Source organism: Stigmatopora argus, chromosome 7 (genome assembly GCF_051989625.1).
Source record: "Stigmatopora argus isolate UIUO_Sarg chromosome 7, RoL_Sarg_1.0, whole genome shotgun sequence".
In the NCBI taxonomy this organism is placed as follows: Eukaryota; Metazoa; Chordata; class Actinopteri; order Syngnathiformes; family Syngnathidae; genus Stigmatopora; species Stigmatopora argus.
In genome coordinates, this window is record NC_135393.1 from 13158617 (window position 1) to 13175022 (window position 16406).

General features: G+C 42.6%; 3 protein-coding genes across 5 annotated transcripts in view; 2 read left to right on the forward strand and 1 right to left on the reverse strand.

Moving 5' to 3' along the window:
• LOC144077984 (complement C1q tumor necrosis factor-related protein 1-like) lies at positions 1 to 3220 on the forward strand. The gene is made up of 3 exons (XM_077606124.1): positions 1 to 114; positions 1632 to 1842; positions 2430 to 3220. Exons 2-3 carry the CDS (start codon positions 1647 to 1649, stop codon positions 2975 to 2977), a joined length of 744 nt encoding a protein of 247 aa, XP_077462250.1. The 5' UTR covers positions 1 to 114; positions 1632 to 1646; the 3' UTR covers positions 2978 to 3220.
• A 1442-nt stretch (positions 3221 to 4662) lies between these two features.
• On the forward strand, positions 4663 to 12941 carry foxk1 (forkhead box K1). Its single transcript, XM_077606100.1, has 9 exons — positions 4663 to 5239; positions 6686 to 6901; positions 8990 to 9182; positions 9250 to 9396; positions 9699 to 9892; positions 10304 to 10476; positions 10582 to 10809; positions 11079 to 11249; positions 11889 to 12941. The coding sequence occupies exons 1-9, from the start codon at positions 4791 to 4793 to the stop codon at positions 12092 to 12094; spliced, it is 1977 nt and encodes a 658-aa protein (XP_077462226.1). The 5' UTR covers positions 4663 to 4790; the 3' UTR covers positions 12095 to 12941.
• Positions 12608 to 16406, reverse strand: part of radil (Ras association and DIL domains) — a 22547-nt gene continuing 18748 nt past the window's right edge. For 2 of the 3 annotated variants that reach the window (XM_077606093.1, XM_077606096.1), the window contains 4 exons: positions 16403 to 16406; positions 15258 to 15397; positions 14744 to 14883; positions 12608 to 14071 (listed from right to left, as the gene is read on the reverse strand). The exon at positions 16403 to 16406 is cut by the window's right edge and continues 249 nt beyond it. In XM_077606093.1, the coding sequence (XP_077462219.1) occupies positions 13972 to 14071; positions 14744 to 14883; positions 15258 to 15397; positions 16403 to 16406 (384 nt within the window). In that variant the 3' untranslated portion in view covers positions 12608 to 13971. The remainder of the gene's footprint in view (positions 14072 to 14743; positions 14884 to 15257; positions 15398 to 16402) is intronic. The other variant, XM_077606095.1, reaches the window with a different exon arrangement.

Sequence of the window (16406 nt, forward strand, 5' to 3'; positions counted from 1 at the left end):
GGTGCGTGCGCAGGAGGACAAAGAAAGAAGTTGCAACTTTCTCCACAGTAGTCCTACCTCGTAGTGGAGTACCGGAGCCCCCCTTTTTTCTTCTCTTTCCTCTTGTGGCGTAAGGTAAGACCCCCCCATAAGTCATTTTGTGCATTCGCCTGCATTTTATCATTGCAAATTATTCCGAGCACGAGACCGCTGATGCTAGGGTGGGGGGCCGGGGGGAGCTTTCAACGTGCATACGTGGCCAAAGTGATGGTAGGTGATGTTAGCATCTTGAAAAGGGGGGGGGGTGGGGGGCACGTGCGTGGGATGTTGTCAAATTTAGGAGTGACGTCATGTGTCGTATGCATGTGATGACTTGTTAAAACACACTGCTGGATTTTTAAATGGAACATCCTGTACTTACACATGATTCCAAACCATTTGATTATTTATAAAATAAAATACACTGTCGCTGTGGCATCTGAAATGACATTTGATATTTTTACAGTGAATGTAAACAGTTAAATTAAACAATTCAACAAATAAATGTTGTTTTCCGAACACACAAATATACCCTTATATATATATATATATATATATATATATATATATATATATATATATATATATATATATATATATATATATATATATATATATATATATATATATATATATATATATATATATATTGCATGGGTGTGTTTATGAAATGTATTTTAAAAAAAATTCAAGGGACCAAATTAATTGAAGTGCCCAACAGGCCGGATTGGAGAAGTTAATGCATTTTTACATTCAAACTGATAATTTTGTTACACAAAATGGAAAATAAAAGAATGCGTACTAGAAGAATATGTTTTTTTTATATACTGGTGCATTCTTTTTTTTTTTAAAGAAGAAAATATTTCTAAAAAAACAAATCAAAACATTTTCTACTGCATGATGTATAGCCTGTTACATTGACAATCTTAAACAAAGTTGTCTTGTCTCTGCATTTAACCAGAGTGCAGAATGATAAAAATCTGTTTATGTACACATAGCAGCACAATCAGGTCTATTTTTGACTCACATCCTAATTGGAACTGGATAGTTTGGATATCATTAGTGACTGTATATACATAAGTTTGTTTGTTGTCTTGGTTTATCTTAAAAAAGTTTTGTTGGATTGGTGACTGAATTGGCTTTAATGTTTAGAAAGCTTGTAACAGATGTTGCACCAGGACATTGTCCGACACAGCTTTGAGTACGTTCACTTCCTCTAGGTGTCCATTTTTTTTTTCAAAAACATGTGCATTTACTTCAAATGCAGCCCCGAGCAGAGTTTAACAGATGGTTTGCGTTATATAATCCCATAGAAGTGGACTGTAGTAGGATAACGTTGACCCACTTTATGCGCGGATTGACTACATATTGTTAAAAATTAAGAAAATGTTGGAGATTTTTTTTTGAATATTATATTATTATTGTACGTGTGTATTGTGTAGTAATGATTTATATCGTTTTTGTGTTAGGTGCCATGAGCAGGGGAGAAAACAATACAAGCATGTACTTGAAATATTTAACATTTGACATTGTCTGTCAATTTTTGAAAATGACTCAATGTAACGAAATCTGACTGCAATTTGATCATCTGTGTGTTTTGTGCTTCACCCCAGACGTTGTCTTCCACGATGTTGTTATGTTTCCGGTTCCTCCTCATGTTCCTGTTCCTGCTGCCTCTGGCATGCTGCCTTCCGTCGCCATCGCGACCCCCCTCGCGCTACTGCCGCCGATGCTGCGACCACTTGGATCCTTATGCCTCGGGCTCCGCTCCCTACTACCGCCAGCCAGAGGTTCGCACCGTGGTCAACATGACCATCCTCAAAGGTAAGCGACATCTAATCCCTCACTCAGAATTTGGACCACCATTCAAATTCACACTCATACTTACGGGCAATTTTGAGTGTCCAATCAACCTACCATGCATGTTTTTAAAAACGTGGGAGGAAACCGGAGTATCCTGAGAAAACCCACAAATGCACAGTGGAGTGACCTGGATTCGAACCCAGAATCTCAGAACTGTGAGCCCGACACACTAACCCCTCATCCACCAAGCCACCTAGTTAGTTGTAATATGTTAAATATAGGTGGCCCGGTAGTGGTTACCATGTTTACCTTCCAGTTCTGAGATCAAGTGTTCAATCCCAGGTAGGTTCCGACCTTCCTGTGTGCGTGGGTTTTCTCCGGGTACTCCGGTTTCCTCCCACATCCCAAAAACATGCAAGGTCGGCTGGTGGAATACTCTAAATTGCCCCTAGCTACGAGTGTGAGCATGTATGGTTGTCCTTTGTCTGGCCACCAATTCAGGGTGGTCCCTGCCTCCAGCCCATAGTTGTCTGGGATAGGCTCCAGCACCCCCATGTGAGGATAACTACAATGATATTGCCTGTGCCAACGGAAACTTTGCCTTGCAGGTGACAAAGGCGATCGGGGGGACAAAGGCACCCCGGGTAAACCTGGGCTGGAAGGCCCCTTCGGCCCAGCGGGACCGGCGGGCCCTGAGGGCCCCAAGGGCCAAGCAGGTTCCCCTGGGGACCCCTGCAAGAACCCGCGTGCCGCTTTCTCGGTGGGGCGTCGCAAGTCCCTTCACAGCGTGGACTACTACCAGCCGCTGGTGTTCGACACGGTCTTCGTCAACCTGCACGAGAGCTTCAACATGTTCAAGGGCAAGTTCTACTGCTACGTGCCCGGCGTCTACTTTGTCAACCTCAACGTCCACACGTGGAACTTCAAGGAGACCTACGTGCACCTCATGCGCAACCAGGAGGAGCAAGTCATCCTCTACGCACAACCCAGCGAGCGCTCCATTATGCAGAGCCAGAGCGTCATGATGGACCTTCGGCTTGGGGACGAGGTCTGGGTACGCCTCTACAAGCGCGAGCGCGACAACGCCGTGTATGGAGATGATGTGGATGTTTACATTACTTTCAATGGCTACCTCGTGTCCCCCACCGTGCAGTGACCCGTTCATCCACGCGGGAGCAGATTCCAAACCACTTTCTTAATAAATAAATAAATAAATAGTCGCCGAAATAGCTCTTATGTCTCAGAAAATGTGACCGATTTGTTCTTTTTTTTTGCATATTACTGAAGTCCATTCACTCCTTTTCTGTACTGCTTTTCATCCACTAAAGTCCTTAATAATGTTTATTCTTAGAACTGTACTTAATGAATATTATAGTAAGAATAAAGTCTCTCGAAAAACTCAGACTTCACTCTTGGCAAAAAAAAAAATCCTTGAAAACCCCCCACAACTATCCAATAAAATAACTATGCTGTAAATTTGCTTTAATTGTTAACAATACTCTTCTGCGATCAGGGAGGTAGGTGGTCAATGCTCAACCTTCACTGGACGCTCACACGACAATAAAAAAAAGTGTAGGTAAATTGGGTTCAAAGGTCACATTAGTGTGCAGGCACACCAAATGAAATGTTCATTTCAATAGCACACTCGTGTGGCTGCCTTATGTCATCACACCAAATCCTGTCATCTGTTGTTGTGATCCGTTTCTCCACGTTTTGTGGCCATCTTGTTCTTTCCATGTTTATAAACAGAAGAGAGATAACAAAAAGAGGAGCAAAAAGTGAAGCGGGGCGGGGCCAACTTCATTTGTACACGCCACATGTTATGAGCGCTGTGATTGGATGGAGGCCAACGTGTACACTTTCTCTTCTGTTATAAATTTGTTCTGTTGTTCAATACATGAGGCCACAATGGTGACTATGCCACTACTACTACTACCACTACTACTACTACCACCACTACTACTATTACTACTACTACTACTACCACTACTACTACTAACACCACTACTACCACCACCACTACCACTACTACTACTACTACCACCACTACTACTACTACTACCACTACTACTACTACTACCACCACTACTACTACTACTACTACCACCACTACTACTACTACCACCACTACTACTACTACCACCACTACTACTACTACTACTACGACTACCACCACCACAAAATATAAAAAATACATGCCCAAATATTATCCCAAAATATTTCAGAAAAATATTACAACAAAAATATAAATACAATGACAACCTATTACAAAAAAACATCAAACATTAAAAGAGAAAAACAAACATATCACAAAAATATAGACAATAAATTAAACTGAAATCATAAAGCCATCGATGTGATGAAAATAAATAACAAAATACACACCATGATTTATGCAAAGGTGGAGAGAATTATGAACAGTTCCAAATTGAGTCGGTGTTCACATTCATGACCTCAATAAAAGCCTCCAAAGAAAATTTGAACTTTGGAAACTTTATTGAATTGATTAGAATTGAATGTTTTTATTTTCATTATACCAAAGCCAAGGATCCATCCTATGGGCGGACCTCAAGGGGGGGGGTGTAGACTTTTAAAATTCCTTGCACATCGTGTGCAACCTTCCCCATCTATGCATGCATCAGGTATTACAAAATAACATGTCCTTGAATCTTGATCTTATTACCGACATGCAATTTTGCTCAAAGCCTTGAGCAGGAAAATGAGATTAAAACAATCCACGAGTGAATGCAACAAGCAAAAGTACTTACTCTTTTTGTTTTATTTTGACGAACACTTACTTGAACGCAGCACGACTCCAGTTCCTCCTCTGAATCCGCCCCACTTCTTCGGCGATGCCCGGCCTCCATGTTGTTCCGTCAGCCCAAGCGAACAAGTGTTCGGGCCCCCAAACTCTTACGTTGCAACTCCCAAGTTTTCGTTGAAGTGAGTTTGACCCCCCGCGAATCAACATGGCAGACTACCGGGACGACACCGGAGCTCGGGCCCTGCTCGCCTTGCAGTCGGCGCCGTGCAGCCCCGTACGAGTGGCCGTCACCACGCACGCCTTCCACCACCAGGCGCCGCTCGCCTTCCCGGGTGCGCCGCTGACGGGCTCCGTCGGCGGCGGTGGGATGCTCCCCGCTCGCCTGGCGTCTCCTCTCCCCCAGGCCCTGGCCCGACTCGAGGGCCGGGACTTTGAGTTTGTCGTGCGCCAGAGGACCGTCACCATCGGCCGGAACTCTTCGCACGGCTCCGTGGACATCAACATGGGTCACTCGAGCTTTATCTCGCGGAGGCACCTGCAACTTTGCTACGATGAGACGAGCGGATTCTCGCTGCGGTGCCTGGGCAAGAACGGCGTGTTCGTGGACGGCGTGTTCCAGCGGAGAGGGGCGCCGCCACTACTGCTTCCCCGAGAGTGAGCTCCGCCTGTAGCGTGTTAGCTTAGCATTAGGAAGAAGTTATGTTAAGCATTCTCCGGAATATTTACTTTTGGCGTTAGTATGTTGTCGACTTGACGTGATAAGGGGTTTCTTTAGCACATTATCCAGGTTTAAATAAAAAAAAACGATTTGTTCCAAATTTCCTCTACAAGTTGATTTGGAATTGTATTGACTTTTTCTTTTTAGATTTTAAACAGTACACCATTTCTCAGATGAATGTATTTCTTATTATTTCCACATACATGTGGACTGTTTCCTCACTTTCAATTGAATGAACTGTAATCAGTACATTGTAATTTAGGCGTTTAGTTTTAAGTCCAAATTAATTATTAACTTACTCATCTCTGTTTACTTATTTCACTTATTTTTTACGATTGGGAGTGTAATATGAAGTAAACAGCTAACATTTTACAGCTTTCGCAGGCGTGTTGATGTCAATGTAAACATACGTACCCCTATGAAGTTCACACGGGCACTCTTGTGCGGGAAAAACGTTTCGTTTTTCATGAAAAAGAGGCTTGTTTGAAGTCAAAATTTGTTTCGATGTTGCATTTTTGTTTTCTATTTTACTCAAACTAATGGTGGGTATTTTTTTTCAACATTGTAGCGACTACAAACACGTTGAGTCCATCGGCTGTGTTGTGACTGTCAATCAACGAAGGGGGCGGGGAAAAGATTGAGACGTTAACGAAGTAGGCGGAGCGGGGCGCTCTCCACTCTGATTGGCTACTTGCTGGGGATCCAAACCCGGAAGAAAAAAGAAGAATGACAAAAAGCCCAATGAATAAACACAAGAGCAGTATGCTTGAGAATATAATTCATATTCATGAATGGAATTAAAATTAATGCTAACCAATATTTTATGTAATGAAAAGAATGATGGCTGTACACATTTTGATTAATTTGAGAGAGAATGCATAGTGTTAATGTTATTAGTTCCACTAAATGAATGGTAATATTGTAAATAGTAGTATTGAGTTTAAAAAAAGTGAGTGCCCTCTCAATGATTAAATTTTATTATTTTTATTTGATGCTTTAGGCAAATTAGAACCCCATTGAATTAAAAAAAAAACTAGATATCAGCTGAGATGTCATGGGTTGTGAAGCTTTTTACAGTGGAATTTAGTGTTTAATCAGGTCCGACTCAATGTTTGGGCTGGTCGTTGTCTTGGCGCGCATGCTGCTCTTCTCTGTTGAGTCTGAGTAGAGAGGGCTTTTGTTTTTAATTGTTTAGTTAGTTAGCGAGATTAGAAGAAACTGTTGGGTTGATTTATTGCCGGGCCGAGAACAGATTAATGGCATTCCCATGTATTTTTAGTAGTGCCAGGATAAAAGGATAAAGTTCCTCCTGTAAAACTAATTTGACTTTTTGAATTTTTTTGCAATGTCAACTAATACAAAACACACCTCTATTCCAACAGGTGCATTTTCCGCTTTCCCAGCACGGTCATCAAGATCCAGTTCATGTCGCTCATCCCGCCCGAGGAGCTGCGGGAAAAGGAAGCGCCCTCGCCGCCGATGCGCCCACTTTTGCCTCACATATCCCCGCTCAAGATCAGCATCCCCACGGCTCAGCAGCACGAAGAGCACATCAGGGCCTTCGGCTCGCCGCTGCCGTCCCCCACGGGCACCATCAGGTAGGCGTAGACACATGTAAGATAAGTAAAAATAAACACTGGCGTGTTTGGGTATTTACACTTGCCTATTCATGGATCCTGGTCATGACTTGTATTGTAAAAAATAAGATAAAAGCGGTCATCAAAATCATTAAATAGATGAAAAAATGCATTCTAAAAAGGTAAACTCAATCTAAGTTAAAATATTGGATCATTGGATTGAATTAAATGTTTTTTGTCATTATACAGGTATAATGAGATTTAAAGCTTCACCACAAAGTGCACAAATAACAACAACAAACAAACAGACAAATTAATAAATAATATCAATAAATAAATAATCAATGAATATGTTTTAAGTAAATAAGTAGTCATAACAATCAGTTAACAACATAAGTAGGGATGTGCACAAATAACAAATAAGTAGTAGTCAACATAAATAAATAGTTTAGTAGAAAAATGGCAAATTTCAGCTTGCATTGGGAAAAAATATTGGTGTACAATAATGCTTGCTTAGTGGAAAATTAGGTTTAAAGTCCTTAAAATTAACATTTAATAGTCCAGGTACAATTTGACTGTTTGTGTCCCAATTTTGCAACTTCCTAATTTAGCATGTCAAATGGCAGGTATTGGAACCACTTCCTGGTCTCAAAAGTTAACAAAAAATATATATAATATGATATTAATTTGACACAAATAATTGTTTGAACATGGCAATTGTTTAAACTGCACATGAGCAGGTGAGTGATGGTATTTGCTATATATTGTTTGTCCATAGATTTACCCGTCCATACACTTTGGATACTGTATACACGAAGGTTATACAAAGTGCAACTTGACATGTGACTGGGCGGAGGACTTTGCGGTGTGTGTGTGTGTGTGTGTGTGTGTGTGTGTGTGTGTGTGTGTGTGTGTGTGTGAGAGAGTTATGTTGACATGAGCTCATTCATATCTCGACACATAGTTTTCCCTTCTCGGTGGAACATTAACTTGACGGTTAATGTCACGAGTGTTGGAAAGATCCCCTCCTTAAGGCACTTCCTTGTCACTGCAGCGCTTTGCCGCGGAGGCACAGGCCTTTTATGGCAGGGCTGCAGCCTCACTTGGCCTGATTGGTGGAGGAGAAGAAGGTTTTGCTGTGGAGGCCATTTTTTTAAATGACGTTCGCTAGTGGTTTCCTTTGCTAGCTCGACGCACACGCACCCTCACAGACACACACACATCATGCAATTAGGCTTTTAAGGGGTGCTGCCCCCAATTATACTTTCAATTATATGCTTTCCATCATGTGTAATTAACAGATTTTATTCCTCCCAGGTTTTTGACTATTTGTCTAAGAAAAAATGATTTAATTCTCTGAAGGTTGTGACTTTTTGCTCCAATGAGCAATTTATTGACATGAAAATGAAAGTTAACAATATTTAGTTTTTGCTAATTTGGGAAATATTGTTCCAGGCTTTATCCTGAAAATGTGATTATTTTTGTAACCTTACATCTTTTGGCTTGGAAAAATGTAATGTTGACATTTTAAGATAGACCAAAAAAAGTCACTTCATTCCGCAAATAAAAAAAAAAAGCGTCACGTTAAAAATACAATTAAACTTAATTTTTATTGTAAGCAACTGATTTTTATCTTGAAAAGAAATCTGTCATTACGCTTGTATAATTCTTATCAGTGAAAAATCTGATGTCATCTTCTAAAATGACCTTTTATTGTTTAAAGAGCGACCTTATTCACTGGTGACATGATTTTGTTTAAATGCGTGTAGTGCGTGTGTGTGTGTGTGTGTGTTGTTAATGCCAAATCAGAGACAGGTTATTGACTTTGCAAACACCAGCAGCTGTTGGTGGTTGTTTAACATGGACATTGGCCCATAATTAGCATGCTCCACTGATTATTACTGTGTGTGTGTGCGCTTTTATGCTTTATGTGGGGTCTTGATTTTGGCTGATCACCAGTACGCTGAAAATGACACTTCTATTAGTTCAAAACAATCTTTTATCCTCATGACAATTTCCCCTAGTAATGAGACTTCCATTTTGCTAAAATAAAAAAACCCCAAGGATTGGAATAATTATGGGCCTAATTGTGTTTTTTTTCCCCCTCAGCGTTCCCAACTCGTGCCCGGCGAGCCCCCGCGGCGCCGGGTCGTCGGGATACCGCTATGGCCGTAACGTGACGAGCGACCTGCAGCTCGCGGCCAAAGCCGTTTCGGAGCAGAGACGGAACATCGTCGAGCAGCGGGGTCCGACCGGGGAGCCCCGGGGGGAGTCGGGGGGCGGCGGCGACGACAGCCCCAAGGTGATGAAACTCTTTGAGGTTAGAGTCTGCTTCATCTGCTGACTTGCTGACCTTTTTTTGTGTCCAGGATGAGTCCAAACCGCCGTATTCCTACGCTCAGCTCATCGTTCAGGCCATCTCCTCAGCGCCAGACAAGCAGCTGACGCTCAGTGGCATCTACACTCACATCACCAAACACTACCCCTACTACCGCACTGCAGACAAGGGCTGGCAGGTGGGGGCTGCAATCTACACACACCTGAACACAATTTTTTTTCTACTCACAATGCCTTTTCATTCATTTGGTTGTCTCATCACTTTCTTCCATGTTGGTAGAGGCTAGGAAAACACTAGTGGAATTGGTTTGCCAGGAAATCGTGCACTTGAGGGGTTGATAATGAATCATAATGAACATGTTGAAGTCCCACCTGAAATTGTGAAGTTTGCCTGACATGGTCAGGAGAAAAAAGGACTGCTTTTGAATTTGAGCTGGATTCATTCAAGTGTAATTTTTGTGGCTTGCCTTGTTGTCCTCAGAACTCCATCCGACACAATCTGTCGCTGAACCGCTACTTCCTGAAAGTGGCGCGCTCGCAGGACGAGCCGGGCAAGGGCAGCTTCTGGCGCGTGGACTCGGCTTCCGAGAGCAAGCTCGTGGAGCAGGCCTTCCGAAAGCGACGGCAGAGGGGCGTGGCCTGCTTCCGCACCCCCTTCGGACCCCTCTCGTCCAGGTAAGCACCTCCAAATAAGCCAGGGTCGAAACGTAGACGTGTACTTGTCCTGTTCACATCGCGTGATAGGAAATCAAGCTTGTTTTTTTCTCCGAGGATCGGAAGGTTGGCTGAATTCATTTTGTTTGACCATAAATGAACCAAAATATCTTCATTTTGTTTTATAAATTGTCTTTTAGGTTACTCTCATTTAGATCTAGCTCTTTCCTGAAAGTGCTTTAAAAAAAATTCTGAGGGAAAATATTGTGAAAAATGGTAAAGAGAAGCATTATGTAGTCTTAGGTAACAATTTTGTTTGTCCTTCCTGCTTCTCGTCGTCATTTGATTGGACAGGACAAAGTAAGTGGCGCTTCTTTTTCCCCTTTTCAATGATACCGTTGTCTCGAATGTTGTTGTTTCTTCTTCTTCTAGGAGTGCCCCCGCGTCACCCACCCACCAGGGACTTTTTTCTCCACCGTCCAGTGGGCTACAGACCCCCGAATGTCTGAGTAGGGAAGGCTCCCCCATCCCTCATGACCACCACGAGCAACTTGCACACAAACTGGCCTCTGTACCGGAATATCGTTACACGCAGAGTGCGCCAGGTGAGCTACAATAAATTCAGCCTTTTTCTCCTTGAATGATTTTGATTTGGGGGTTTCTTTCGAAGCAATTGCACTTCATTTGGGATTTGCCACATGTCCTCGTAGGGTCCCCGGTCAGTGCTCAGCCTGTCATCATGGCGGCGCCTCCACACCCGAGCGCCCCACTGGGCAAGGCCGTGGCTTTCATCCCGGGGGGCGGTGGCCAGGTCCACCTTCTCCAGAACCCCCCGCCGTCCTCCGTCACCATGCTGCGCGTGGTCGCCGGACCGACCCCCAACGGTTACTGCGCCCCGGCGTTGGTCACTGCCGCGTCGTGTGGCGTCGAGCTCAGAGGTTGGTCTCAAAATGGTGATTGACAGCAGTACTATGGTCAGGGGGTGGTGGGTGGTTTGTGTTAATTATTCTTATTTCTGCAAAAATATGACACAATATCATTTTAGATCCTCCCAAAAGAGATGCCCGTCTTAAAATAACGAAGTCTTATTTAAAAAAAACTGAACATTTAAGTAAACGACCCTTAATCGGTTCAGAAATGTAATTTCATACTAACAGATCAGACCAAGTAAATTAACACATAAATGTCCCTTTTTTTCCCCGTTCAGAAGCGCAGCTGAAGCGGGAGCTCGTCATCCAGACGGCCGACGGCACGCCGCCGCTGGCCGACGGCCGCAACGCGGCGCTGGGACTGCATCAACTCGCCGTGCACCCCGTCATGCACAACGGGAAGCTTGCTGCCGTCTCTACGGCTGCTGGCCTTGCCACTTTCACTTCAGGTACGTGTCTCATTAACTGGATTTTTGTTTGATTTTTATCTGAGAAAATACAATTCTACTGTGCGCATAACACCGGAGGAAAAGAAAAAAAATCTCAATTACAATTTATGTAAAAGGTATATAGTCAATGACTTTCCTGGAAAATTGAATCACATTCCAGCATTTCATTTTTTAAATCTTGAGATGGAAAGAAATTATTTGTAAATTTCTCAACCTCAATAGCGCGTCAGCCTCACAGTTGGAGATCTGGGTTCAAATCCAGGTCGGTCCACCTGTGTGGAGTTTGCATGTTCTCCCCGGGCCTGTGTGGGTTTTCTCCGGGTACTCCAGTTTCCTCCCACATTCCAAACATGCATGGTAGGCTGATTGGACACTCTAAATTGCCCTTAGGTATGGGTGTGAGCGTGCATGGTTGTTTGTCTCCTTGTGCCCTGCGATTGGCTGGCCACCAATTCAGGGTGTCCCCTGCCTCTGGGCTGAAGTCAGCTGGGATAGGCTCCAGCACCCCCCACGACCCTAGTGAGGATAAAGGGGTTCAGAAAATGAGAGAAATATTCTTCATTAGCGTTAGCATTAGCATTTTTTTTAAACCAAAGTGGATACATCTTGGTGAGAGCCATTTGTTCATGTGGCCTTCAGGTCTAAGCAGTCCTCTCCAGATCCTGGCAACTCAGGCCTCCAGCTCCCCTCCGGTTGTGGTGAGTCATCCACTTTCCGCCATGCAACTTGGCGCGGGCGGCGAACCTCAACCCAAGCGGACTAAGATGGATGACGGCGAAGCCACCGCCACCCAGCAGCCCGTCATCGTCGCCATGACGTCGCAAAGCTACGTGTCCAGGAAGTGAACACGAACACACACACCTCACCTTAAAAAAATATATGCCCGTAAAAAAAAACATATTTTATCGGAAGATCAGACTTAAAGAAGAAGAAAATGATGCAAACACTACTTGTGAATGTTTTTCTCGGGCAAAGAAATGAGATGACTGAGTCGTCAAAGAGACTTCGATGTTGTTGTAACTTACGTTCACTGTCGAAAATCCTAAAGCAGGGGTGTCCAAACTTTTTCTTCCCTGGGCTGTTTTGAGAAAAATCAAGGCATGCAAGGGTCAACTTAAAATTCTTCAACTTTCATTTGTTATGTATATTTCTGTGAGTATTTATCTATGTATATTAAAAAAGAAAAAGTCCAATATCATATGGTCAACTTCATGCCAAAAACAAACAAACAAAAAGGCCGCAGGCCGTAGTTTGGACACCCCTGCCCTAAGCAATAACATTGTTTTAGATGATTTGGAAACGTAAAAAAAATGTATCTATGACTTACCCTTTAAAAAGTATAGCAAAAGAATGCTTAAATGTTTTTTTTTTTTAAACATTTTGTTTTCTTTTTTTTTTTTTAGCTTTATAGAATGCTAACGTGACATTTGTCGCGTTAGCCAGGGCACATACTAACATTGCTACTAGAAGCTATTTTTTCTTAAAATGTAATTTTGTGTAAAAAAAAAAAAAAACTAACAAAAAAACATCATTAATACATTCAAGAGAGATTATGTATTTTTTGTAAACACCCCACAGCTGTTGTGATTAAACTGAATGTAGCACAAAATTAAAGTTATACTGATTAAATATGTTTAAATATAAAATAAGATTTTAGGGTTTTTGCTTGAGTACAAAACATTTGTTAAGTTATGCTTGAGATTTTTTTCCTTGGAAAATTATCCTAGAATTATGCCTTAAAAAATTACTTTTAATATTTTGAGAAGCAATTTATTTGATTGGGGGAAAAGAAAACTGAGAATTTTCCGGTATAACTTTTTCTCTCTGACCTTAATCCAATCAAAACTGACTTCTGAATGATTTTTTCCAGTCCTGATACCAACTTGATAGAAATATACTAAAAACATTCCAACTTTTCAGCTTCAAAACGTGCTTAATTTTCCCTCACAAACAAATATTTCCCATAAAAATGTGTCTGATTATTTCTCTAGCTTCCCCCCCAAAATAGCAATTTTATAAATCCATGTCGACTGAAAACATTGAGTCTTTTTATTGGCAAATTTCCCTCTCTGACCAAACGGGAGGAATTGTTTTGCGTCTTCAAATATAATCAGAAGTAGAAGAGGGTGCAGAAAAGCGGAGAAGAAAAACATTCTAATGATACCCTCAAATGTTTTATAATGTAAAAAAAATGTCAGCTTGTCTTTTAAATACAATCAGGAATTAAAGCTGCAGGCAAGGATTGGCGGTGAATTCTCATACCAAATCGGCCTGTCAATTTTGGGCTTGGTTTCTTAAGACAGTTTTACGTACATTCAGAAATCGGCAAAACCAGTGTCAGGGTTGACTTGGTTCCCAATCTTGTAGGGGGCCCTAATTCATAAATTGGCCTAAAATGGGGTCTTATTGTCAGATGTGTAATTCACATCATGGGTCTTCGAGACAAATTCACCCAATGTCCGTTCGATAAATTCAAATAATGCGAGGAGCTTTTCACCATGGCTTGGCCCTCAACAATAAAAGCAGAAGAAAAATACTACAGTTCAAGTGTTCCACGGTGCTGACATCATTACCTTCATCCGTGTCAGTTAAAGCCAAGGAGGCGGAGCTTACTTCAATCAACCAAAAGTTCCGAGTTCTGCCCGATTCCAAACATTTTACGTCATGCGCCATCCGGTAAGTGATTTCGGTTCTACGACTTTCAAGGGTCTGTCAACATCCGTCAACAGGAAGAGGCGCTGATCTTCTCCGACACTTCCGGGTCCGACTTTGCTACCAGAAAGCGGAGGCGACCCCCTCCAAGGCGGATCAGATCCACCGCACTGCCCGCAAAGAGGGGGGGATGAGAAGAAATGGGTTAAAAAACGGTCCAACCTTTTCCTCGCTCATTGTTCGGCGTAAAAGAAAAGTGCAAAATTGGAGGAGGCTTTAAGTCAATTTAAATAGGTGTGCTTCTCAAGTAGCGTGAAATTTAAAATGCTATTCTCTACCTACTGCTGTATATTCTGCACTATAAGGTGCACTAGAATACAAGACATCTTTTAATAAAATGGCCTAATTTAAAACAGTTGCAGTGCGGTAGATGTGGTAAAAGTATAGTAGTTTTACTTTATGCATCCAATAGATCACGTGTCAAACCGATTCCGCCGAGGTCCGCAGTGGGTCCTGGTCTTTGTTCCAACCGATCCAGTGCCAACATTTTAACCAATCAGGTGTCTTCTAAAATAAGTTGCACCTGACTTTAATTAACTGATTACACTTGCAAAAGGTATCCCCTTGTTGAGTTGGAATGAAAACCTGCACCCACTGGGGCCCTTTGAGAACCGGTTTTACACCCCTGAAGAGATGGAACTGTGAAAAATTGAATGTTATACCATGATTAACCAATATTGATCCATACATAAGGCGCATTGTCATCTTTTGAGAACATTGAAATCTTTATGGTGCCCCTTATAGTGTGGAAATACAGCCTAATTTACTCCCTACGCACGCACCTCTGGTAGTCAGCTCCTATCAGACTGGTCCCGTTGACGGCCAGGATCCGATCCCCGATCCTCAAGCGGCCGTCGGTCGCCGCCGGCCCCTCGGGGATAAGCGTCCGAATGTAGATGCCCGGGGCATTGAGGGGCGTGTGCTGTGAAAAGGAGAGGAAAAATTATAGAGGTAATAGCGCACTAATTTGCATATTTTCTCTCAGGTGGAGATTTTATAGAGAAATAACATTGTCTGATGCTATAAAATGCAAACAAACAAAAAAGGTAAAAGGATGGACATCCACTGTTTGCTCTGGTATGGCTCCAAGTCAAGTGTGCTTTATAGTGCACGAATTGCAGTCGTTATCTCCCATGATGAACTTGAACAGGTGCCAATAACAGTGAGTAGGATTGTACGGGTGCGCTTTTGTGGTTTACTACGACCATTTAATTACACCGATGAGTGTTTGGAGTTATATTGTAGGTGTGCCGACGGAACAAATTGCGTCTGTAGTGCAAATAAAAGCCAACTCACCAGGCCGTCGATGAGTCCCATGCCGAGTCCGTACGGTCCTTTGTCCAGTTCCACTACAAACACCACACACATGTCATCAGGGAAAGGAGGGATGCCGGGGGAGGAGGACACGGGGAAAGGGAACTCACTACTAAAACAGCCTGCAGAGGACACACACACACACACAAACACACACGCACACATCCCACACGCAGCGCACACAGAGGGTCTTGCTGAGGGGTTCACACACACAAAAACGGTGGTGCAGGTGCAGGTGGGGGTTTCCTGAGGAGCTCTAACACGCACTTCTCATACGCGCCTGCAGACGTCAATGTTTAAAATTGCATATATACACTGCTGCAGTGTTCCCTCTAAGCTGCGCGCGTGCGCAATTGCGCACTACTCTCGTCCTCGCTGCGCAGCAGCAATCATATGGCGCGCAGTAAAAAAAAAAAAAAAAAAAATCGGATTTTTTTTTTTTTTTTTTTTTTTTTTTTTTTTTTTTTTTTTTTTTTTTTTTTTTTTTTTTTTTTTACCCTTTTCCCCATAATGGCGCCGTTTAAGCGGCAGCAAGTGGCAGTAGCTCTGTCCACTTATGTTTTTCGTGTTTTACAGCATGTTTTACATGAAAAACGGACAGGTCGCCGAATGGACGTTCCGCCGAACGTTCATTCGGCGACCTGCCCGTCTGTCAAACGTCCGTCGGCGAAACGTCTTTAGGCGAATCATCCGAGTACCGATGATGTCGCTCACACTGGTACTCAGTGCGCTCAGGGAGGTTGACTTTCTGCTCAGACCAACGAAAAATTAGAGGGAACATTGCACTGCTGTAAGATTCATGTCAAAGAACGGATGATCTTTATGAAAAAATCAAACGCCAAAATAAGGCAATTTCCCAGTGTTTAATTTTTCCATTGTAAAACTATGTATTTTAGTCTTTTTGACTGAAAAAGGCACTAAAACTGTACAACAGGTCAAATTGAAGACTAAATGTCGGAAAATAATTTGTGCACTTTACGAGCAAATTTGCAGAACCTCTTTAAGGCCTGCAAACTAACTCCGCCCCTAACAGTCAATTTGACACAAAAAAGGATTGCAGCTGGTGACGCATTAGCTCTCATTGGAGACCCGGCATCACCGGCACGATGAAAATTGGGTGTGTCTACCTTC